This window comes from Cervus elaphus, chromosome 22 (assembly GCF_910594005.1).
Source record: "Cervus elaphus chromosome 22, mCerEla1.1, whole genome shotgun sequence".
NCBI classification, from domain to species: domain Eukaryota; kingdom Metazoa; phylum Chordata; class Mammalia; order Artiodactyla; family Cervidae; genus Cervus; species Cervus elaphus.
Genome location: NC_057836.1, coordinates 5,924,326 through 5,949,416, shown reverse-complemented (window position 1 = coordinate 5,949,416; position 25,091 = coordinate 5,924,326). Strand labels below are relative to the sequence as shown.

At 56.2% G+C, this 25,091-nt stretch overlaps 1 protein-coding gene across 3 annotated transcripts in view; it reads left to right on the top strand.

The window, feature by feature from the left end:
- The first annotated feature begins 5,733 nt into the window (after positions 1-5,733).
- The window catches only part of MPPED1 (metallophosphoesterase domain containing 1), a 79,306-nt gene continuing 59,948 nt past the window's right edge, over positions 5,734-25,091 (top strand). Inside the window, exons 1-2 of one of the 3 annotated variants that reach the window (XM_043882113.1) lie at positions 5,734-5,836; positions 19,583-19,869. In XM_043882113.1, the coding sequence (XP_043738048.1) occupies positions 19,646-19,869 (224 nt within the window). In that variant the 5' untranslated portion in view covers positions 5,734-5,836; positions 19,583-19,645. Of the gene's footprint in view, positions 5,837-6,174; positions 6,440-10,085; positions 11,234-19,582; positions 19,870-25,091 lie in introns of those variants that run through there. The other 2 variants (XM_043882111.1, XM_043882112.1) reach the window with 2 other exon arrangements.

The following is a 25,091-nucleotide window of genomic DNA, read 5'->3' as shown; positions in this document are numbered from 1 at the left end:
TGGTGGGGAGCAGGATGGGTGAGTGGGAGAACAGGTGTCCTGGAGTTTGAAGACAGGCCTTGCAGTTCCCACTTTACCACATACTAGCTGGACAGGTCTCAAACAATCTTTTGGAACCTCAGTTTCTTCATCTGTAAAATGGGCCTCCTGGTCTCCCTTTGCAGGGACGGTTGCCCCTACCTGAGGTCCCAGCCAGGCTATGGTGAGAAATAAGCCAGCTCTAAGGAATCGGGAAAAATTCTCTAGAAACACCAAAGGACTGACATGCAGCAAGTGAGGGGCGGGGCCAAGGGTGCTGGGAACCTAGGCCACCCACCTTAGTGGTGACCCGGAGCGGCATCAGGAGCTGAACCCACCCTCAGGAGGCCTGTGGGCTGGGCACCCTCCTGCTCCCGCAGCCGGCAGGGAGGTGGATGGCCTCCCTGGGCTTGGCCTCTGTCCAGCTGCTGGTGACTCCAATCCTGGAGCAGCATCGCTTGGGCCAGGGAACATCATTCCTGAAGCATGTCGTGGGCCTGCTGTCCAGTGACAAATGCCTCACCCTCCAGGTCCATCTGCCAGGGGAAGACCCCGGTGGAATGATCAGTCAGGTGTCTGGAGCTCGCTTCATACAAGGCACCCTTCTCTGCAGCCCCCTTCTCCTTTTGCTTTCAGTCTTCCCCAGCATCAGGGTCTTTTCCAATGAGTCAGCTCTTCGCGGAGGATGAGATGGTTGGATAGCATCACCGACTCAATGGACATGCATTTGAGCAAACTTCGAGAGATAGTAGAGGACAGAGGAGCCTGGCCTGCTGCAGTCCATGGGGTTGCAAAAATTGGATGTGACTTAGCTACTGAACAACAGAAATAACAACTTCCCTGCTCCTGGCTTTCTGGGCGATGACCCGAGGCTCATATGGGGGAGCACCCCAGAACGGGGTGGAGGACTCATCTGGACCACAGCCTGGTGAGATCCTCACCTCAGGGCAGGAGAGAGCTGTGGGGTCTTCCCACATCTTGACATTCACCTTTGAGCAAGCCCAGGAACGAGCCGGGACATCCCTTTTATCCTCAGGCTGAGAAAACTGAGGCTCAGAGAACCACAAGGATGTCCTGAGGGCCCAAGCTAGTTGGTGGCAGAACTAGGTTAAAGTCCAGACCCCTAGAATTGGTATCAAGAATGTGACAGTGTTAACAGCCTCCACTTGCTGAGTGCCACTGGGGCACCGGGCCCTCTAGCTGCACTGCCCTTGAGTTAGAAATTACTGTACTGGCTTCACGATAGGAAAACAGGAAGAGACTGAGGTTCAGAGTCATAAGTGGCAGAGGCTGGACTTGACCCAGTGGTTCCGTAGTTGGGGCAGTCCTCATAGGCTATACCTGAGCCTAACCAGAGGTGGGCAGGGCCTGGGGGCTCCCGACAGGGTGTGGCTTTCCCACCCGGGGCTCTGGGCTGAGGGGAAGACCCAGGGAAGGCCTACTTCAGATGGCTGGAATTGAAACTGACCTGCTTTCAGGATCCAGATAGACCTGAGCCAGTAGGCGGAGACCTTGGAGGGGCGGAACAGGGCAGAAGTGGGGATGCAGAGTCAGGCTTCATCCTTAGAGCCCTAGCTTGGGTCACCTCCTCCAGGGAGCCTCTCTCACTCCCTCTAGCCCATGCTGACTCCCACCTCCCCTAAAATCCTGGGGTGAGTCCCAGGGCCTGACCCAGCTCCTGGCATGCCACAGGGGCCCACTGAACATCTGCTGAATAGTGACTGAATCCTACAGGCTGGCTCTGAGCCAGGCGCCATGGAGGATCTGCTCTGCCAAGAAGGCACTGGGGTCTTCCAGGGCCTGGGCCTTGCCACCCCCCTCCAGCTCACCCCAGCCGCTGCCCTACATGCACACCCCCCTACTCTGCTCACCCTGGACACCCCTCTCTCCACCCCTCATGATACTCTGATGATGTTAGAAGTGTTTGAGACAACATAAAGATCCCATAAATGGAGTTACAAGTCACCCATCGTCTTATCCGCAGGGTCGACTTGTGGCTCTACAATACTACCGAGCTCTTTTTTTCCCTCCTATCTTTCGTTTTTCAAAACCCAGAGTCAGGGGCCTGCTTCCCTTGTCCATGGGATGTGTGATGACCACAGACACGTTCCTGCCACACCACATGCGGGCAATGGGATCCCCCTACTTAATATTCCCTGGACATGCCATAATACCGATCCCCTCTGGCCGGGCATCTGGCTTGTTTTGGATTGGGGGCTATTATAGTTATTGCCCCAGGACACCTTCCTGGAAAGGTGAATTTCTTGGCCAGCAGATATCACCCCCATGCTCTTTGCAGACTCTAAGGCTTGGCATGGCTGGTCCTTCTGCTGGGTTGTCCTTGTCCCATTTATCCTCATAGCAAAGCTGTCTTCCTTGGAAACATGCCTATCACCTCTTTGTGTGTGTTTTTTTTTAGAATATATGTATTAAATATTTATTTATTTGGCTGGGCTGGGTCTTAGTTGTGGCATGCGGGATCTAGTTCCTTGACCAAGGATGGAAACTGGGCCCCCCACATTGGAAATGTTGAGCCTCCACCGCTGGATCACCAGGGAGGTCCTGCGCATCACCTCTTTCTGAAGCGTCCCTGCTGCCCTATTCTCAGCTGCCCTCTTCTCTCTGGTGTCGTGAGCATCTGCTGACCTCCTGCTTCTCCAGCGGGGCAGACAGCCTACCGTCTCCTGTTTTTCCTTCCGGCTTCCAGCACATAGTAGGGGGCCTGGGGAAGACTTCCCTGCTGAACGAGCCATCCCCCGGCTGGTTGGCAGTGCGGGCTTGTGTGGTGTTTCTCCATGAACAAGTGCCACTGTGTTATTAAATTTTCCCAAAGCAGAATGTTTGCTGTGTTTGCCAGATTGGTTGCTCTTTTAGGAGTGGGTCTACCCTGCCCATCCCTCACTCCTCATTCTCTGTCTTTCAGAGCCCATTCGCTGGGCACCTACTGAGCTCCAGGCCTGTGGGATGCAGTGCTGGGGGCCGAGGCAGCCTTACCCCCAGCAGGCACGGCAGGGACCAGGGTAGGTGCGGGTCAAGTTCAGGGCTCAGTGCCTGGGACCGGGTGCGGCAGGTATGGCAGGCCCCTTAAAGGATGGGGAGCTTATGCTTTGACCGGAAGGAAGTGGTAAGTGTTGGGCACACAGTCGGTGCTCCGTAAGTGTGTATTGTGGGAAGGTAAGAGATGCTGTCTGGGAGCTGGGTGGAGGGCCGGTGGGATCAGAGGAAGGGAAGAAGCTGAACTTGGAGGATGAGTGTCATCAGAATGTCTCTGCTATCGCCCCAAGACCAAAAATTCTCCACCAATTCCCAACCACATGTCCCCCAGGGTCTCACGAGGTCATGAACAAATTGTGCCTTTGTCCTTGGCTGGAGGACAATGGGTGGAGTCTGTTGAGCCCAAGTCCTGTCTCCCAGGCAGGTACGCTGGACTCCTGGAGAGCCTGTGCTTGGGAAGCCTCCATCCCTGCAGGGAGGAAGATGCGCCCGGCGGAGTTCGGGATGCTCCTTCACGCTCCAGAGCTGGGCAGTCGAGCTGCAGGAGCCGGGAGGCTCTGTGTGCTAAGCGGAGTTGAGTTCGGCAGACCTCATCCTTCACCTGCTTATTCATTCACTCACTCACTCGACACTGGCCTTGTCCCGGCTGCTGGGACACCAGACACCACGGAACCTCGCGCTCAGAAGCCTTCAGGGACACCCACGACCCACTGGGCGTGGCATTCAGGCCTGCCTGTGGAACACTCCAGGAGTCCGCACCTCCTTGTCCTCCTCACTCTCCTTGTCCTGGGCCTCTGTTCCCGCTCTCAGGAGCGTCCATCAGGCTCCTCTCCCCTGTCCACACTCTGCCCTTTCTCCCAGGCCCAGTTCCAGGCCCTCTTCCAGGAAGCCTGGCACCATCCCCCAGGCTGGGCGTCTCTCCTTACCACCCGACATTTGGTCCGGAGTGGTCCCTGTGTGTGTCTCCCTTTTGGCCTTTCATGGATGCCCCCTGCATCCTTGGTCACCCAACACAGACCTGGGAGACACAGTTCCTAGGACAACATAGGATGCTATGGACAACACAGGACAACATAGGACAAGCTAGTGGACGCTCTAGCCACCTGAGCTGTGGAGTTGACAGTGGAATGATCAAACGTTCTCCTTGACAGCAGGCCTGCGCTTTAACCTGGGGTCTCTTTCCTAAATTTCCAGGGCACGCTCTCACCCCTCTCTGCCTGGCCTGGAGGGCCTGCCTTGCTGCTCCGACCCTCAAGAGGGCCAGGCCGACTGGAGCTGGGCATCTGCAAAGGTCAGCATGGCCTCGGGGGCCTGAGAAATATCATGGGGGGACACTGCTTTCCAGGACTGGCCCCAAAGGAGACCCTGCCGTCTCTCTGCCCACCCACCGCGTGTTCCAGCTGTCCCTCCTGCTTGCCCAGCTCATCTTGTGTTTCCAGCCCAGACTGTCTGCCCCAGAGACACTGCACAGTGAGGTCCACAGACAAGGAAACAGGAGAGGGGTGACCAGCCCAGGCCTCCATCATCTCCCTCTGCAGTCCCAGCCTCTCCCCCTCCTCTTCAGGGCTGCCTGTGCGTGCTGAGTCGTTTCAGCCGTATCTGACTCGTTGTGACCCCATGGACTGTAGCCCGCCAGGCTCCCCTGTCCATGGGATTCTCCAGGCAAGACTTCTGAAGTGGGTCACCATTTCCTCCTCCAGGGGATCTTCCCGACCCAGGGATCGAACCCAAGTCTCTTATGTCTCTTGCTTTGGCAGGTGGGTTCTTTACCTCTAGTGCGGCCTGGGAAGCCCAGGGCTGCCTGAGCAAACTCTAAGAAGGTAAAGCCGGTCAGGTGCTCCCGCTCAAAGACCTTCTATGGCTCCCAGTGACAAAGCCTACCCCCTTAGGCAGGCATCCAAGCCCTTCAGCTCTGGCTCCTTCTCCTCCCCCTCCTGCCCACAATTCCTTCTTCTCCAGCCCCGAGGAAGCTGCCATCTCAGATATGCCAAGGCCCTGCCTGGAACGCCTTTTCCATACCTTCTTTCCAGGACACGCACTTCCCTGGGGTGTGCCCACCTCCAGGAAGCCCCACTGGGTAGCGGCTCCCACTTCCCCTCCCTCACCTGCCCTGCCCCTGTCTGCCTGCCTCCCAGACCCGCTCTCCCCAAGGGCAGGCCAGGCCTGAGACACCCCCACAGGGTGTCTTGTCCTTGGGGATTGTGTCTGAAGCTCCGATGAAGGCAGAATGCGATGTGAGTGTGCCAGGGGAGGGGGACCCACAAACCTCTGTTGGGGTGACTTAGATGGGCCTTTGAGGGGTACATCTCCTCCTCACCTCTCCGTCTGGGAGGCCCCAGCCTGACCTGGGCCCTGTGGCCACCAGTCTCCACCCGTGGCAGGGGTGAGAGGTCATAAGGGGCCAGTGCATCTCCCCAGGGTGGGACTACCACAGTGCTGCTTTCCTTCCTCCCCAGCGACTCAGAGCCTTCTTCAAACCAGCGGCCAGGTCCTCAGGTCCCGACCTCATGACTTGCCCGCTCTGGGTTAGATTTCCTCTGGCCACCCATTGTGCCCCGGGTCGGGAACCTGGGACCCCCAGAGGGAAGAGATGGGGACACCGGAGTGGGACCAGGCCTACGCAGCCTAGGGGCTGGGGGGTCCACATCTCTCGGAGAAGGAGGCGGAGGACGACTCGCAGACGACCGGCAGGAGGGGTTCGGGGCGGGGTGCCCTCGCGGTCCTGGGAGAGGGTCCGGGCCGGGGGCGGGGGGCCGCGGCGCCCCGGAAGGAGCCGCGCACGCCCCAGCACGCGGTACCCGCCGCGGCGGCCTCGGATCCGGAGGTGAGCGCGCCCCCGCCTCGCTCCCCGCCCACCCCGCGCGCTGCGGGTCCCGGGGGACCGGGGGGCGGGTCGGAGAGGGGCGCGGGGTGAGGCGGGGCTGCGCCGGCCCTTTTCCGCAGCGCGGGCCCCCTCCTCCTCGCTGCGCCCGGGCCCGCTCTTCCCCCTGGGGCGGCGGGATGCGGCGCCGGGCCCGGGCGGGGGCCGCGGGCCGAGGCCTGGCCGGCTCTGCCGGGGCCCCGGCGGGCGGGCGCGCGGGGCCGGGACCGAGGGCGCGATCGCGCCCCTCCCGGCGCCGGGGCGGGGGGAGGCGGGGAGGAAGAGGGGGAGGGCGGCGGGCGGCGGCGGGCGGGGTAGCCGGGCGGGCTCGGAGGCGCGCGGCGGGCAGGCGGGCGGGCGGGCGAGGGAGCGGGCGGCGGGGAGCCCCCCGCCCCCCGAAGGAGGAGTCTGGCTCCCACTTGCTGCCTCGGACGCGCGGCTAGGCGGCCGCCGCCGGAGGAGCCCCCGCCCCTGCGCGCCTCCCTCCCCGGAGCCGGGCCCCTGCCTCCCTCCGCGCGCGCTGCTGCTCGCGGCCGCCGCGGCCGCCGAAGAGGAGCCCGGGGCCAGGTAGGGCCGGGGGCGGGCGGTGCGCGGGCCGGGGGCGCGCGGGGAGCGCGGGGCGCGGACGCCAGGCCGGGCGGGGGGCGCGGCCGGGACCCTCTCCGGGCGCGGGGTGACGCCCGCGGCGCGGCGCAGGGGCGCCCGCAAAGTTACTTTGGCTGCCTTCGCCGGGTGCCGGCGCCCTGGCCCCGCACCCCGGCTGCCCTGTGGGCCGAGCGGGTGCCGCGGGGAGGGGCTCGGCCGGAGCGCTGGACTTCGACTGGGGCCGAGGGGTCAGCGAAACTTTTCCCCGGCTCGCCGGTCGCTGCTGGCTGCTGGCGGAGTTGCTGGTGGAAGAAGCGCATTGGTGGGGTGCAAGTGATGAAGATGGTGATAACAATAGCAGCCCCTCGACGCTGAGAGCCTACTGTGCGCAGCGAAGCCCCTGCTGGTACTTGGGGGCCACAGGAGGCGGGGACTGATGTTGACCTTGTGGCCACTTTGGCTCGGCATTGCTGGAAACTTCATCCATCCATCCACCCACCCAGCCATCCACCCATCCATCCACTCATCCACTCACTCATTCCCACATGTTTATTACTGTCTGCTCTGCGCCGGTCGCAAGGGATTCAGTGGCTACCCAGGCAGGTTCCAGCCCTCGGAGGCAATATTTCAGGGACTGCTCAGGCTAAGCAGCAGTTCTTCCTCTTGTGTGTTTCTTCTGGGACCTGCCATAGGAAGGTGAATTCTCACGGGGTCTCCCTTGACCCGGTGCAAACAGAAGGGGGTGGGTCTGAGAGCTGATCTGTCCAGGAGTCTGTTGTGTCCAGGCTTCGGTTCCTAGACCCCCGCCTTTCCTACATTGCCTCCCCACTGGGGCTGGGAGCCTGGGGCTGGGATCAGGAGGCCCCACCCTGAAACTGGCCCCCAAGGCCACTTAGCTGTCCTCTCTGGGAAGTCTTTGCCCGGGTGCTGGGGGCTGAGCTTCTCCCATCCCTTGGGGGCTTGGTTGCCTCTCCCTCCCCGATTCCAAGGCCCCTATTGAATGGCCCAGAGGAGAGCTTGTTAAGTGGCAAACAATTATGAAATTAAACCAGGGAACAAAAGTGGGTTGGTTGGTGAATGGTGAGCTGGCTCTGTAGGACTTGAATGGTGGTGGGAGACTTGTTAGCAGGGCTCAGCCAGGCTGGGGGCTGGGGGTTTGACACTACCATCGTCCATACCCTGGCTGGTATTTGCAACAACAGGAAAATGCACCAACTTCACGAATAATTTGTCACTTTGCCTAAAATGCTTGGGGGATGTCAGAGAGGCACCGGCTGACTGCCACGTTCAAGTTGGAAGCCGGGCTTCCACCCATGGGAACCAATGTACTGGGAGGCCATTTGGGGAGGGTCTGGTGGATTTGGCTGGGCCGAGGCAGGCCTCTGGGGGTGGGTAGCACACCGGGGCTGTCGAGCCAGCCGCTGGGGATCGGGAGGCATTCTGGAGCCGGGCACAGTGTCTGTGGGGACCGCGGTGTGAGAGTCGTGCATAATAAACTGTGCTTCATGACGCCCGGCTCCTTGCAAATTGGCTTTCCGAGTGGCAGCCCCACAACACTTGTAAAACCTTTTTCCTTAAGATGGGTTTCTGCGAAATGGTTACATCTATTTGAGTGCTCACTCCGTGGAGGTCCATTAATTGGCTGATGGCTAGTCAAAAGGCGATAATCCAGTCACAGTGGTTTAATCGTGTCTTCGGAAATGGTTCAACGTGGGGGCTGCCTTCCTATGTATTTCTCAGCCCTAGGAATTTCTGAAGACCTGGATTGAAGTAGATCCCTATGATGTTGATGTGGATAAGCTCAGATTTTGTCACCTACCCGTGGGATGTCATATCTTGGGTACAGTTGCCGTACGAACACTTACACCCTAACCCTGTAGGCTATGTTTATAGACAAATAGGTCTAAGTAGAGGTAAGAGACTAGGGCTTTAGGGTCTTTCTATAAGACCCTAACTGTGTCAGGACTGCGCTGACACACACAGTAACCATTCAAGAAAAGCCTGCTTTTTAAAAATTTCCCAGTCCACCGGTGAGACCGTTAAATCTTTATCTGATGAAAGTAATTTAAATTCATTTGGTTTCCCTTGAACTTGCTACATTCCCTTGCACGCTGTCACCTAACACAGGACACATCTCTCTGTGCTTGTTTGAAGAATTAAGGATGGTAGCAGGATTTCACCGAAGGGTAGCACTCAAGGAGAAAAACCAGCATTCTGGGTGCAGGTTCCGGACTAGTGGAGGAAAGAAAACCCTCCCCAAAGTGCAAATCATCTTTTAATCTATCAAAATGATTTCATTTTTCCAATTTCAGGCCCGTGAACCAATCACGAATAGCAGGGCAGAGGAAATTAATCGGCCAGGCAACGACTTTTAGCAAGTAAATATTATGCACAGAAAAACACACAATTAGTGGAGGTTAGTTAATGCTTTTCAAGTTTCGGCGGCGAGCTGCCGTGAGGGTGGAATTCCTGCATTATCGCTGAATTGTCTGTCAGAAATCTTCAATGTGACAATGCGGCATGTCTCTCCCACCGCCTCTCCCTCTCCAGGAACAGAAAAGGGGTCTTTTCAAGCATCCCCCCTTTTTCATTCTTCTCTCTGAGATCTCTCCGTTCGGCAGCTGGTGTTTACCTTTGTCTGCCTGCACCTCTGGAGCGAGGGGGTCCTGGGGAGAGGGACACCCCAGGTGTAGGAGCCCGGGAATGGGATCTCAGGCTTGATCTGTGCCCACTGATCACACAGTTCCTGGCATCTCAGATGAGAGACAGGCCATCCTGGGGTCTTCCTTCCGGCCAAATGTCTTACCCTGTAGGATTAGGTGCCCAACACTTGGTGGGCAAGGAAGAGACGGGGGATGCGTCCTGTAGCGAGAACCGTCTAGACTGTGCTGGGTCGCCCTGAAGGCAGTTCTTCTCTGCAACCATGTTTCCTGGGGTGTCGATGTCCCCCACGGAATGAGACCACCAGCTAGCATGCATCCTCTCCAGACTGCCACTGATGTTGTGTGACCTGGGGCTGAAGAAGTGGCAAAATTATAAAAAACAAAAGCGACCCTAAGGGAGAGAGAAAAAGAGAGACCCCCTTTTTGGCAGGTGGTGTTGGAGAGAAGGTATACATAATTCCTTGATGAATTTCATTTGCTGTGGTTCTCCCTGGACCTGTCCATTCTGCAACCAAAACAAATGCTTTACTTTATTTTGACCCCCCCCCCCACCCCAAATGAGACAAGACTCTGTTATGCTTTATTTCCATTTAAAGTATCTGTGGCTGATGGGGGCAGGCCAATCTCATGAAAGACAGTCTTGGCAAATTGGGATTATATATTTTAATTTTAAACTCAGGGAGTGGCTCCAGATGTCCTTTGGTCTTTCCGTACCATTCTGTGAATTACCATTTGGGGGTTTCTATGTGGATTTGGGCAACTTGATGTTAGACCTTGGTTGTACATCAGAGGCAGATGCAGCTACCTAAACAAAAAGTCACCCCCCCGGTTGATTTCGATATGCGTTGAGTTCAGAGCCAAGAATTGACCAGAGCCCTCTCTCCACCACCCCACTCCAAACCCTGAAAGTTTTGCTTCAATTGCACGGCTTCACATTTCCATCCCCTCCTTCCAAGGATCTGAGGCTCAGCGCTGATACACATGGAAAGACTTTTGGCATCGCCCGTGCTAATTTCATCACTTTCGGGAGAACATGATGCCTGCTTCGTATTTCCCCTTCATTTCATTCTTCTGCATTTTCCGACAACACCGCAGCCTGCAAGGCTGCAAAATATATTGCATGGCTACCTGAGAAGTGTGAGCTCTGCCCCGCACCCCGCCTCTCCCCCTTCCCAACGAAGCGCTCTTGGCACTGCGGTGCTCATGGAAAAAGCAGTCGGTCCCTCCCCCACCCCAGGCTCCCTGCACAAAGGGGCGTGTGTGTTGGGAGTGGGGGGCACATAGAGAACGGAGTTTTGCTTTTGTTAAGTTTGTCATTCAGACACATTCGTTAACTGATCATACTTTTGGAGGTTTCATCCTTAATTGCAGATTCCCGCATGATCACAAAAAAAAAAAAAAAAAGCACTTAAACTGATCATAAAAATGGCAAAACCCCAATCTCTGACTTAAGTGTAGAATTACCATAGTGCCGATTTGATTATGCTTCAGTGACATCTGTTTAATAGATTTCCATGAGAACTGTAAATCCACGTTTACTTTCTTTGCAAATTGTATGTGAACGCCGAGCACCCAGGACTGCCCTGCTGCTCCCCCTCCCCGCCACCGTGTATGTCCCACACCCCCAGGAATGCGGGGTGTGACTTGATGGATATGTGGGAAGGGGATGCAGAATCCTGTTTTTTTTTAATGCGTACCTCTTATTTCCTTTTGTGTGTGGGTATGTCTGCATGCACGTTTGAAACGAATCTGAGCAGCTTCCCACCTCAACCCCACAGACTTGCGAATCTCCAAATGCTTTATTTCGAAAACTAGGACAGCACTTTGCAGAAGAAAAATCAGTCCATTCACCGTTATTTATGTGATTGCTGATCGGCTAGATGGATATAGAAAGCACCAAGAATTATAATAATTTATGGAGCGGAGCAGTGGTTTACAAACATTATTTCTCAACCCGAGCTTTGAGGGTTTCTTTGCTTCTCGGGCCTCGTTGGGTGCTACGGGAATGGAGGATATTCAGAATTTGAAGACCAGCTGGGTGAACTGACTGTCTTCCTATCTAAGGTTCAAGGAATAAGTGAGCAGCTATTTGTGGCAGACAGGACATGATCCAGTAAGTAGCTGTCTTCATCATTCTGAAATAAAAGTACATAATTGGAAAATGAAGCGGCAGCGGCTGCTGGGATGGGGGGCGGCAAGGAATTAGAAAGTGTAATTTAAAATCATGTAATTTGAAATCATGTAGTCATAATTCAAAAGAGGCCCAGCTAAAAGGTTTGAAAGTGGTAAATGCTTTAAAGTCACTTGTGGTTGATCCTTTTTCAAGGAATATGGTCTAATTTTCATAGTATTTGTAGATTCCTTCATCGACTTAGCTCATCAACTTATTCAACGTGGCTGCTAATATCAGCTGCAGGCCAGCATTTTCCGCCCCCCTTGGAATCCACAGTTGATGAAGAAGGAGGGGGTCAAATATAAGAGCTTTCATTTTCAGGATATCGGGGGATTAGGTCTGAATTTTTTTCCTACTAAGCTGTCTGTTCCTTTTCTTTTCCTTTGAGTTCTCATGGTATTTTTTGTTTTTACCTTTTCTGATATTTTCAATTACTGACTAATCAATTGCATATTTGTTGGCACGAACAAAACAAGGGGGAAAAAACCAGTTTAAAAGTGATTTTTTGAGCTCATGTGGAAGGAAGCATGGCCTGTAAGAGAATCATTCCCAAACCCGCTCCTTGGTATTAATACTTTTCTGTTAGATTTGATTTCCCCTGCATTTTGCTTGGGGTGGGAGCCATGATTTAGGAGGTGGTAGCATGGATTTTCTGTGACATTTTGCCACCTTGCAACTAAGCTCTTAACTAAAGCGTCAGTGTCTTTGGCTGAGCTGACTTTCTCTCAGCATTGTTCTGGGTGAGCGGCCGGATCCAGTTGTCTGCTTGCTGGGCTGCCTTGATGGTGGGGCAGGGGCTGCCGGCTGACCCACACTCAAGGTCCAGGGAAGAGAGGCATGGGAGCGAAGCCGGGGTTGGGATCCTACAGAAGTTTTCCAGGTGTTGGGCTTTGTCGGAACGCTGCTGCGGTGCAGTCTCTCCGGGCAGGTGTTTCTCGGGGGCGTCTCCTGTTTAATGGACAGTCTCTCCTGTGTGGTCATTGATTGTCCTCCGAATTTGGGACTTAGGACAATATAACATTGCCCTGGCCCCACAGTTACGGCTTTCTTGTTCTTCAGTCGCCAAGTCGTGTCCAACTCCTTGAGACCCCATGGACTGTAGCCCTCCAGGCTCCTCTGTTCATGGGATTTCCCAGGCAAGGATACTGGAGTGAGTTGTCATTTATTTCCTCCTCCAGGGGATTCTCCTGGACCAAGGATCAAACCCGCGTCTCCTGCATTGGCGGGCCGGTTCTTTACCTCTGAGCCCCTCCAAACATGCTAATGCTGGAGAGAGACAGACATTGGTCACCTTAACAGCCTCAGGTTGGCTTTGATTACGGTGACCTTTATTCTTCGTGACATTTTCAGCTGTTGAAATGGGGATGCTTTTGAGAGCTGGAGAGGATGCTGGTCATGATGACTGACGGAGGACAGCAGACATGAACCGAGACCGTCCCGGGCCCATCCTGCCTCTGGGGAGCCTGTGGAACTGTTGTCTCGTCTGAAGCCTAATGGCAAAAAGAGGCTATCTTTGGGCTGCCAATCGGCAGCCCTGGCAGCACAGGGGCTCGTAGGCTCCCTCTCGGATCCGCTGGGCAGACTTGGGCTGCTGGGACCACTCAGGTCTCTCCTTTGCAGAAAATCCACCTGCTGTTAAGATGCTCTTTTTTCGGGCTTTTGGCACATGCTGGTAGGCGTAGGTCGGGGCCTTCTTGGGGTCCCAAAGCCCCCTCCCCTCTAGGGTCTGAGTTGCCCTGTTGATCTGTCTGGCTCCTTCTGCTGGGTCTCAAGCCCTTCAAGGGTCAGTTTCACATCTGAGTCATTTGGGTCCCAGAACAGGATCTTCCCTCTGAGTTGGGACAGCGTGTGTTTCAGAGTTGGCTGGAGTCCTGTGGTGCCCGGGGCGCGGGAGTGCTGAAGTCTGCTTAGAAAGCTCGTCACGGGGCTGATGGTACTGAGTGTGTCCAATTGCATCACCTTGGGAAGGACTGACCTCTGGCCCGCCCAGTCATAGGGTGGGCGGGTGGGTGGGCGCTGGGGGCCCCCTGACTATCTGAAAATCTCTGCTTGATGCTTGGAAACTCCCCGCAGCACTCCTGGGCTTCGCTGGCACTTTCTGACCCGAGGGGAAGAGGTGCTTGGGGGGCACCTGCTGTGCGCCAGCTCTCTGCCAGGCGCTTCTGCACTCCTGCCAGTGGCTCTGGGAGGGAGGTTCTGGCATCCGCGTGTTTGCAGGTGAAAAATCCTGGATCTGAGGAGGTGAGCGCTGCTCTGGAGTCTGGACCCGAGGCCCGAGGGCTGCGGTTTCTCTCACGGGTTCATTCTCTCGTGTATTGTTTTATGCTTTGGCTTCTCACCTCAGACTCAGAACGTTCATCTGGGAGCTTTGGTGAGAGAAAGCCCGGGAAGGTCAGGGGCCGGGGCGGGCGGCATCTCCCCGAGCCCCGCGCCAGGAGACAGGTGTGGCGCGCAGGTGGGGGTCACGCTAGGAGCCTTCCAGGCAGAGGGAAGAGCAGGAGGGAAGGCTCAGAGGTGGGGGCTGCCCGTGTGCCCGGGAAACCCGGAGCGGAGACTGTGGCCTGAGTGGTGAGGCTGGGGCTGGCGTGGGCTCCTGGGCTGGTCTGAGGGCCTGACTGGGCTCCTGGGCTGGTCTGAGGGGCTGGTATGGGTCCTGGGCTGGTCTGAGGGCCTGACTGGGCTCCTGGGCTGGTCTGAGGGGCCGGCGTGGGGTCCTGGGCTGGTCTGAGGGGCCTGCGTGGGGTCCTGGCTGGTCTGAGGGGCTGGTGTGGGTCCTGGGCTGGTCTGAGGGGCTGGCGTGGGGTCCCGGGCTGGTCCGAAGGGCCGGCGTGGGCTCCTGGCTGATCTGAGGGCCTGAGTGGGGCCCTGGCTGGTCTGAGGGATGAATGGGGCCCTGGCTGGTCTGAGGGATGAGTGGGGCCCTGGCTGGTCTGAGGGGCTGGGCTTCCCCCCAGGGCAGCATGATGCTCCTGACGAGATCCGGTGTGTGGGAGGGAACGGCGTGGTCAGGGTGCCTCCTGGGCCCTTGGTGTGGTGTGTGGGCTTGCTGACGTAGCAAGGAGGGCAGGCAGATCGTGGGGCAGCTGCGGGAGGGGGCGCCCGTGTTGGCCTCTTTCCTGGCTATGAGCTTCCGGTACCATCGGTCCCTAATACCTCCTCACCACCTGGTGCCTTGGCCGGCGTCCGGCCTTCTCCCGGCCTGACTCGATTCAGGGCGCCAACAAATAATGCCTCTGAGGGAAAACAGAAAGAGAAACTGCCTTGTGAGAGAATAAGACTTTTGAAAAGCAATCCCTACAAAAAAGGAGGGATTTTTCAACAAGAATTTGTCAACCCAGACATTTCAAGAGCTTTTCAGCTTTCCCGGTCTGGACTGACCGGGCCTTTGTGGAACGGCCAGCACAGTTTCCTTCATCCCCTCTGTCACCTCCTGACGGGGCCAGTGAGGAAGCGGAAGCACAGAGAAGTTAGGGGACTGCCCAGGGTCCACGGCTAAGCAGTACTGGCCTCAGAGTCTGGGCCCTTCTCTGTTGCAGAAGCGCACCGGGGCCAAGAACAGTAACAACACAGTGAGACAGCTCATTAATGCTGCCTCTGCCTCAGGGCCTTTGCACCTGCTCTTCCCGTTGCCTGAATTCTCCTTCCCAGGTTTCTGGGCGTGACTGGCTCCCTCTCAGCATTCACTTTAGAAACGATGTCGCCTCTTCAGTCAGGCCTTTCTTGATCATCAGTTTAAAGTCACAGCCCTCTTCTCCCCCCATACCCCTCACTCCATCACCCTGTCTCCTGCCAGGGACCTGTTATTGTCTGTAGGTATCTCTTCTGTTTACTTATGTGTTTGCTTTATTGCCCCCACCTCCTTGAGGGCGGTGACCTGTTGATTCTTTTACTGCTCTTTGTGGCATCTGGACTGGTGACGCTGTGTAGGGCCACGGCAAACATTTGTTGAATAAGGAAAGGCATTAATTGGGCTTCCCCAGTGGCTCAGTGACTTTCCTGGTGGTTCAGACGGTAAAGTGTCTGCCTACAATGTGGGAAATCTGGGTTCAATCCCTGGGTCGGGAAGATCTCCTGGAGAAGGAAATGGCAACCCACTCCAGTACTCTTGCCTAGAAAATCCCATGGATGGAGGAGCCTGGTAGGGTACAGTCCATGGGGTCGAAAAGAGTTGGACACGACTGAGCGACTTCACTAATGGCTTAGCAGTAAAGAACTCTGCTGGGATGCAGGAGACACAGGAGATGCCGGTTCCATCCCTGAGTCAGGAAGATCCCCTGGAGGAAGACATGGCAGCCCACTCCAGTTTTCTTGCCTGGAGAATCCCATGGAGACCTGGTGGGCTCCCGTCCATGGGGTCGCAAAGAGTCAGACCTGATTGAAGCGACTGAGCGTGCACGAGCGCAAAGGCATTAATCAGTCTATCCCACCCTCTTCTTTGTGGTCCCACTTCCTTCCTGCCCCCTGGCCCGGAAGAGGCCCCTGTGGCCCGGCCTGAGTGTGTGACTTGCTCAAGGTCACTCTGCCGGCCAGAGAGCCAGGACGGAAGCCCGGGTGGTCTCTGTCCCAGCACCCTCCGCGTGCGTTGCCTGCGCGCGGTGCTGTTTTGTGGACCAGGTGTGAATGCTTCCCAAGCTCACAGCCATTTGCTGGGGAATCGTGCTCCCGCCCCGTGGATCGGCTGTGTTCTCCGCACGGTGGCTGATGCTGCTGCGGCTCCATAAATATTAAATGGGTATTAAAAGAAAGCTCTGCGTTCCCAGTTTCCCTGATTTCTCTGAGCAGGGCCCATTGCAAACCCCCTTTATGTGAAATGCAGCATTTCACTGCGGAGTGCCTCCCGGGACGCTGCGCCGCCTGCCTTTCCTGGCTGAGTCCCCTGGTGCTGAGTGGCCTCCCCCACCGCGGCTGGCCGCAGGGCATGCAGGCGCCCACCCGGGTGCTCCCTGGTCCCTGCACCCCTCCCTTCATCTCTGCCTTCATTCCTGCATCCCTTCATCCTTCCCTCCATTTCTCCATCCTTCCCTCCATCCCTCCATCCGCACATCCACCAATTCAATATTTATGAAGCATCTGTGATGAGCCCTGGGGTGATGAGGATGGTGATGATAAAAACAACACTAACAACGTTTTTGAGCGTTTACTAGGCACTGGGCTCTGTGATAAGCCGTTTACATGTGTCACCTCGTTTAATCCTCATGACTGTCTGATGCTGGCTACTCTTTCTCCCTTCCATTTCGTGGACAAGGAAACAGAGCCTCTGGCAGGTGAAGCCCCTTGCTCAGGGTCGCAGAGCTGTGGGGGCTGCGTCCGAGGTACTGTGGGGTGAGCAATCGAGTGAGACCCAGGCTCAGCCCCCGGGGCACACGCAGGCTCTTCATGGGACCCTGGGACAAAGACCCCTGATCAAGGCTTCTCTGGGGAAATACCGGCCTTGTGGAGGGGTGAAGGGCGAGGTTAGCCAACTGGGGAGGAGAACAAAGGTGGTCCAGGCTGCCTGCATCCAGATCTCAGCATCACCTTCTCTCTCTCCATGCTGGGCTTGGCAAGAGACTTCACTTCTCTGTGACTCACTGTTCTCATCCGCAAAAGGGGAGAAATCAGAGTATCTATGTCATAGGTAGGTGGTGACCTTAGAGAAGGCCCCCTGAGAGGATTTGAATTGCGTGCTCTGAACACAGCACTCCTTAGCTGGAGGCATCTGGGCACTAGAGCCCGCTGGGCGCAGACCTGTGTAGCTGGAGTGTGTTTAGGGCCCACGGGCCTTGGGTCCTTGTCGTTGGAGCCATGGAAATCCAGGGAGAGGATTCCAAGCAGGGCCTTGATGCAGTCAGCTCGCATTTGAGAAAATCGAGGTTCTTCAAGGCTGCTTGTGCTCTCTGCTTTCCTCGCATTGAACGCCCTTGGACCACAGGTACCCCAGTGCCTGGGCAGCGCCTGCCCACGCGGACCTTCTGCACACAGGTCTCCAGTTGAGCCGAATAGTGTGATGTGTGGTGTGGTTGGTGGTTTAGTCACTGAGTCCTGTCCAACTCTTGCGACCTTGTGGGCTGTAGCCCACCATGCTCCTCTGTCCATGGGATTTCCCAGGCAGAATACTGGAGTGGGTTGCCATTTCCTCCTCCGGGGGATCCTCCCGACCCAGGGATCAAACTCGGGTCTCCTGCATTGCAGGCAATCTCCTGCATTGCAGGCAGATTCTTTACCAACTGAGCCACAAGGGAAGCCCCTGCGATTGTAATAGTACCTGAGAATATTAGCTGGGAACTTGGCACCTGTGCTCAGAATTCCTGTTCATTTAACTCATATAGCTGCCCTGGGAGGCGATGTTACTGTCATCAAATCCACTTTCCAGAAGAGGAAGCTGAGACTTAGATTAGGAAGTTGGCTTGAGATCACACCCTGGTGGCTCAGATGATAAAGAATCTGCCTGCAATGCAGGAGACCAGGGTTCGATCCCTTGGAGAAGGGAATGGCTTCCCACTCCAGCATTCTTGCCTGGAGAACTTTATGGACAGAAGCGCCTGGCAGGCTACAGTCCATGGGGTCGCAAAGAGTCGGACTTGACTGAACGACTTAACACTTCAAGGTCAACACAGCAGCTCAGCACGAGGTGGGGACTCAAATTCTTATTCAGATCTGGGCTGATGGAGCCTGGACCTCGGCGTTTGCTGCCCTGAGGACTCTCCCAGGGTTAACAGGATGGTAACAGGCCAGAGGCCTGGATGCCCAGGCTCACCCAGCCAGGAGGCCAGCCACACAGCATGCGGTAGGAGGGCTGATTCGCTTAGAAACAACGAACAGGACAGAGAACAGGAGCAAGTCGTCTTCTGGAGAGAAGAGGCTGATTTTTTTTTCCTGATCTTCCCAAGTGGATAAGAGGAGTGTGTATTCTGAATCAGGATGTATTTGGAAGGGGGGAGGGGAGTGAGGGGAGAAGACAAGGATATTGCTGTTTATTGCACTGTGTATGGGCATGCTTGTTGAGAGTTAAAAAAATTAATAATCCATTTCTCCTTCGCACCTAATTAAAATGTTCTCCAGTCTTTAATTTTTGTCATTTTCCTAATCTAGTTTGTTTTCTGACTGTGTCGATTCTTCTTCCACATGCAAAGAGGATTTTTCTTCGTTTAGCGTGACTGGGATCTGACTGTCCAAGAATAGTTTAATTGATGTTATTTTCTCTTTGGTGAAATGTGGCACAAAGGCAATTGTCGGAGGGTCTTAATGACCAAAACCTGAAACAAAACAAATCTTTGAAGTGTTTCCTATTTACATAGTTTTTAACAAAATTACAGAAAAGAGCAAGAAAAAAAAAAAGATGATTTTAGTGAAGAAGCCGCGGCTGTCGTGGCAAGTCTGTATATCAGGGTAGGATGGAACCTTATCCAGGATTCCACAAAGCCGAGCTGGAATCGAAAACGGACAGTTTCATCCAGTAACTACAAATGCAAACTGCACTTTCAATGAAAGAAATGAAAAAAAAATTATATAGCATTTGTGAGCTGTGATTATGAGTGGTTTCAAGGTTTGACTGTGCAGAGTGGAATTCCTGAGATCCTTACAAATCTTTTGAGGTTTTTTTTTTTTTTTTTTTAAAGTAGGTCTTCCCTTTCCCTACCCCACACCCCGACGGCCACCCCCTGAGTTGAGTTGGTGTACGGCAATCTTTCTGGGAAAATCCCTTCTCCAGGCGCTGCTAAAACATCTTTAGGCAAAATGGTTGTTGATGAAGGAATTTGCGCCCGCGCTGTCTTCACCTGCTTGGGCTTGTAGGGGTGTACACGTGGGTCTGTGTGGGAGTGTGTGTATGCTTGGGTGGGGGGAGGTCTGTGAGGAGGGGGTGGGGTTGGAGGTGATTCCTTCTTATTCCCCAATCCTGAAAAGTAAAACTTACCTTACCTGTTTCCAGAATACCAGCCGTTGTCTTCCGCATCTCACGGTCACCCTTTGGGCTCCGGGAGGGCGGAGGGGGGGGTTTGTCGAAGGCAGAAAAAAAGTCTTAAGTATTTAAACATGTTGGACCATGCAATGCATCCGTCCATGGTGTTGTGGGTTGTTTTATTTTTTTTTTTCTTTTTGGTCCCCTCCCTCCCTTTCCTTTTCTTTTTACCAAAGTATATTCATCAAACTGCTGAGTTGGAAAGATTTGTAATGAGTTTTTGAGCTGTACGGCTGTGGTTTTTTTTTCCTCTCCCCCGCCCTCTCCCTCTTTCTAAATCTTCATCTGACATTAAATAAAGCAAATCCCAAACAGATTAACTGTCGCTTGGTTCTGCTCCGTCTCCTCAGTCTGTTCCCAGGTCTGGCTCGGGGCCGGGCAGCGGGAGATGCCCGCGGGGCCCGCGGAGGCCCATGTGGCGCGCTAGGTGGGACCCCGGCGTCCTGAAGGCAGAGGCCCTGGCCCTCCTGCCCTGCGGCCTGGGCATGGCCTTCTCACAGTCCCACGTGATGGCCGCCCGGAGGCACCAGCACAGCCGGCTCATCATCGAGGTGGACGAGTACAGCTCCAACCCCACCCAGGCCTTCACCTTCTACAACATCAACCAGGGCCGCTTCCAGCCGCCGCACGTGCAGATGTAAGTGGGCGCCCCCGATGGAATCCACACCCTCCCCACCCCGGGAAGGCAGGGAGGAAGCGAGAGCGGGAGGGCTGCCCGGGGGTGGGCTCCTGGACTCGCGGTACCCCACCATCTCCTGCCCGTTGACGGCGATGGATCGCGAGGCTTGGGACAGGAGGGACGGGGGAGAAGTTGCAGTGTGCTGGCCTTGTGGGCCGATTCTGGCCCGGAGTCTTGTTTCCTTTGGCCGGGAGGATGTTTTACAAACATTGAAAAACGAGGTGATGGCACGTAAAAATCCAGACTTCTGGCTTTGCTCTACGAAACCCAAAGTCGTGGCAACCCCAGGCCCGTATGTCCTCGTGGCAGCATTTGGAGCGGAGGAGGGGGTGCTGAGTTCCAGCTGCCACCCCCTTGGTGTTTGGGTCACTGACTCCCTGGTCTCATTTCTGTTCCTCGTTGCACAGATGGGGAGACTGAGGCGCAGAGAGGGGGCGAGACGAGACTTGCTGCAGGGCCAGGGCAGGGCAAGACCCTGGTGGTGGCCTGACTGTTCTCCTTTCCTTCTGCCCAGACCCCCTTGGCTTCCCCCAGAGGACCGGGGAATTCTGCCACCTGCCCTTTGAGGCTGATGGAAAATATCAGAGGCACCCCAGCGGTAGGGCCACAGTGAGAGCGCAGACTCAGGACCCACACACGAGTAGAACCTTTCTGCTCCCTGGGTCTTTTCCGGTGGTCTGGAGAGGAGCCTGTGGCACGGGGTAGAGGTGGATAAATTCCAGGCCCAGCCCTGGGCGGCTCCTTGGGTCACCCGATCTCCTCCTCCTTTGTCTCTGCTGGCCCGCCCATCAATCCGGCCAGACAGGTGACCCCCCGCGAGCCCAACACAGCTCCAATCCAGGGCATTCGCCACACTTAGCATCCTTTCCCGGTGATGTCTGTGGACAGGAGTGCTTACACGCCTTCCTCTGAGAGTTCAGGCGTTTGTCTACTCCATTGTTGAAACTCCTGTCAGCCCCTTCGGGGTGCCCCTGTTTGGGTCTGTCTGGGTCTTTGACAAGCCCCTGACAAGTGGGGAGCCCCGCGAGTCCCCTCATCTCCCATCTCAGGAGATGAGAGCTGTGATGGGACGTTCCTGGGCTGTAGGGCCCAGGGCAGGTCCCCAGACCAGCAGGCTGGGTCAGATTTCCCCTCCAAGGATGCAGGGCCTGGCTTCCTCTTGGGCCATGGGCACTAGCTGTGGAGGGCAGTGGTCCCATGAGGTGCTAGCCGCTGCCCGTTTAGGAAGACAGGAAGATCCGGGATGTGACCCGAGTCGAGAAGGAGCCGGGGGGGGGGGCGTTCCACTCCCAGGCCCAGAGGTGCTGTGACTGGGTCGCTGCCTCGTGTTCCCGTGTGGTTCCCTCTGGACGGGTCTTCTGTTATAAAGGGTGGGTGCAGAGATTATTCATGGGAGCAAGGGCTCTGGAGGGCAGGGGGCACCTGACCTGGGGGTGGGCTCCAGTGCTAGGAGCTCCCTCTTTCCTGCAGTGCTTGCTCTGGAAAATGCTTATTTCTGTGGGGGCTGCAGGACTGGCCTTGTCAATAGGATGAGATGGTTGGATGGCATCATCGGCTCAGTGGACATGATGAGTTTGAGCAAACTCCTGGAGATGAAGGACAGGGAAGCCTAGCACGCTGCAGTCTGTGAGGTCACAAAGGCTTGAACATGACTGAACAGTTGAAGGACAACAACAAGATTTCTCTTTGGGAAACTCCCTGCAGTGTCCAGTTTGGAACCAGACTGGCAGATCTGGGCAGGACGGGAGGCCTTGGGTCTCAGGCATGCTTTTCCTTGGTGTCTCTGGGACCTTGAGGCCTGGCATGGCTGCTGCAAGGGGAGGCCTCCCCAGGGCTGGGTTTTCTGTTCTGTTGATGGAGTTGGTCCTCCTGGGCTGCAAGTCACAGTGCATGAGGTCCCCAGATGCTGCTGGGAATGGGTGAGAGCCCCAGGCCCTCAGGCAGAGCAGGTAGGGTGTGTGTGTGTGCGTGCGTGTGTGCCTGTGTGCACACCCATTCAGAGGGGTCCCTGGGCACAGCAGATAATGCCAAGGCAGAGCTGTCATGTAGGGAGCCCCCAGGTAGCCCCAGTTGCAGAACAGAGCTAGGTCAATAGAAGTCAGGAGAGTTGGGGGAGCCAAGGGGCTGAGGGAGGACCTTCTGGAGAAGATGCCTTGTAGGTTGAGACCCAGAGAAGCAGGATCAGGGGCAGCAAGTTGGGAAGTTGCCGCAGGGTCTGAGCCAAAAGTAGCGGGGATGTCCAGGAACTTCCAACCCAGGTGGGAAGCATGCGGGCCCCCGCGGGCCAGGCTGTCAGAGGAAGGGCAGTGAGCAGCCAGCTGAGAGGGGTCACGCCCCCCATCTAACAACTCTGGGTTATTGGTTCATTTCTTCATTCACTCACCCACCCGGGGTATCTGTGAGCAGTTGCCAAGCACGCTGGTTAGTTAGGAACATGGACTCCGGGGGCTTCCTTGGTGCCTCAGATGGTAAAGAATCTGCCTGCAGTACAGGAGACCCAGGTTCCATCCCTGGGTTGGAAAGATCCCCTGGAGAAGGAAATGGACACCAACTCCAGTTTTCTGGCCTGGAGCATCCTGTGGACAGAGGAGCCTGGCAGGCTTACAGTCCATGGGTCGCAAGAGTCAGACACGACTGAGTGACTAAACCACCGCCATGGGCTCCAGGCTAGACTGCCTGGATTTGAATCCTGGCTTTGCCGCTTGCTTGTGATGTGTCTCTTGGTGCCTCTGTTTCCCCATCTACATAATGCTGCTCCTGAAATGCTGAGGATTAAGTCTGTGGGTCCACATAGAGAGGGGCCGGGCGGTAGGGGTCCGTGCCTGCCGGGCTAGGTGCTCAGGACTCAGCAGTGACCACGGACGGAGCCTCGCCTGCGCTGAGCTGACGCTCCCATGGGCTATGCCATGAAAGTCATTAAGTGCAATAGTGTAGGGTTACGGCAGCACTAAGTGCCGTGGAGAAAAAGCTTAATGGCTTTTTGTGGTCACTTAGCTATTGTGGGCAGAGCAGGTTCACACTGGCCTGCCCCGCTCCATCCCTCCTGGCCTGCTCTATGCGGTCCCCTCCTGAGGCTCGAGCAATAGGGCTTGGGGGTGGTTAGGGATTCGGGCCAGGCCCCCGAGGAGAGCATACAGCGAGCCCCGGCTCTGGACTCCTGCTCCAGTGCTCTCTGATTGCCTGCTTGGGTCACCCCGGCTTGGAAATGCAGCTTTGCACACAGCCGGGTGAAGCCGGGCCCCTGCAGGACTGGGTGGGTGGCCGCTGTCTCCCACCCCCCCTTCTTCCGACTCACACCCTGCGCGCAGAGGAAGCGTGTGGGTTTCCATGGCGAGTCTCCACCGAGGGAGATGCCACTTCCCGACACGTGATTTATCGCCACCCTGGGCTTTGTCTTGGGGTGAGGGAGCGAGGGGCCTTATTTAATAAATCCACAATTTATATTTAATAATAACAGTGACAGCCCAAACGTGGCCTCCGATGGAGCCCTGTGATTTATGCGGTTGCCCCCAGAGACCCAGGTGGTAACCAGGCTGCCTTTGCCTGAGGAATGAATGTCTGGATCTGGGGCTCAGGGTTTTGAGGCCTGAGACCAAAGACCACCCCCCTACCCTGGGGGCCGAGCAGCGCTGCCCCTGGGGAGGCCTCTCCAGGTACCGGCCCATGTGTCCTGGGCTGGGCAGGTAGACCGCTGGCCTGGTGCTCAGTGAGAAGGCCAGAGCGGTGCGGGAGGGACAGGTCACCACGGGGTCCGCCTTATAGGAGGCTGGAGCCAGGCGTGGCAACTCCTCTTTGGCCTTTGTTTATTTATAATATTTATTTATTTATTTGTTTGACTGTGCTCGGTCTTCACTAGGGCACGTGGGGTCTAGTTCCCTGACCGAACCCAGGCTCCCAATGTGGGAGCACGGAATCTTAGCCACTGGACCACCAGGGAAGTCCCTCTTTGTCTTTAAAAGGAGTCCTATTGGTGGAGACTCAGTTCAGTTCAGTTCAGTTGCTCAGTTGTGTCTGATGCTTTGCGACCCCATGGACTGCAGCACGCCAGGCCTCCCTGTCCATCACCAGCTCCCGGAGTTTACTCAAACTCATGGCCATCGAGTCGGTGATGCCATCCAACCATCTCATCCTAATGTCATCATTTAAAGACCCTCCAAGCACGTCAGGCTGTGCGGGGGTCCTTGAAGAATGTGGCAGGGTGGGGGACATCACTCTGTGCTAGGCCAGGAGCGTCCCCTGGTTGCCGGCCTCTTCACTGGGCAAGGCTGGAGTGCTGATGCCCTCACTAGGTGAGATGGAGGCTTCAGAAGGGACCCGGTGGCCCCTAGCCTGTCCAGGCGCTTCGAGGTCTCCAGGAGACAGTGAGGGTCAGCCTTGAGCCCAGGAGAGGTGGGGGTTGGGACGGCAGGCGGGAGGCCCTCACTTGGGCTCTGTCTGTTCTCACTTGCCATCCTGAACCTCTCCCAAAGGGCTCCGGGTGCAGTTCTGTTTTCTGGGACCTTACATTGTCCCTCCTGCCTCCAGGCTTTGCACATGCTGCACCCCCCAGTCTATGTCTTGCTAACATGGACTCATCCTTCGGATCTCATTTCCTCGGAGTGCCTTCCCCGATCCCTCGCCAAATCTCTCTGGCCGCCCTCCCTCCCCCAGATCTAGGCACCCAGAGCCTCCCCTCAGCCTGTGCTGATACATGCCCTCGTGGGAGAGTTTTCTAAGCGCCTGTCCCCTCCACCAACAAGGGCTATCTCCCGAGCCTAGCACAGTGGACAGGAGGAGGGAAAGAAAAGGGAGCGAGGATCAGGCAAGGCACACGCCCCAGGAAGAGTGAGGGGATCAAGGAGGGCTTCCTGTTGGTGGCAGCATAACCCCTGGGCTTGGAGGACCAGCAAAGGCAAAGCCAGGAGGTGGGGAGGAAGGGAGGCGTGGGGACTCCGGGTGCAGGTTTGCCTTAGAGCCAGTGCTTGGTGGGAAAGAGCCTCAGGCAGTGGTGCAGCTCAGCACCAACCAATCCTTGCCTTCCCCTGGGCCTCTGTTTCCCCACTGGTAGGATGAGAGAAGGAGACTAGAGGTCTCTCTCATTCTAAAAGCCCGTGGCTGATGCCCAGTCACATGACTGGACCTGGTTTTGGAACTTCACTGAAGACAAGCCCTTTGCCATCCAGCCCCCTGACCTTCAGGGT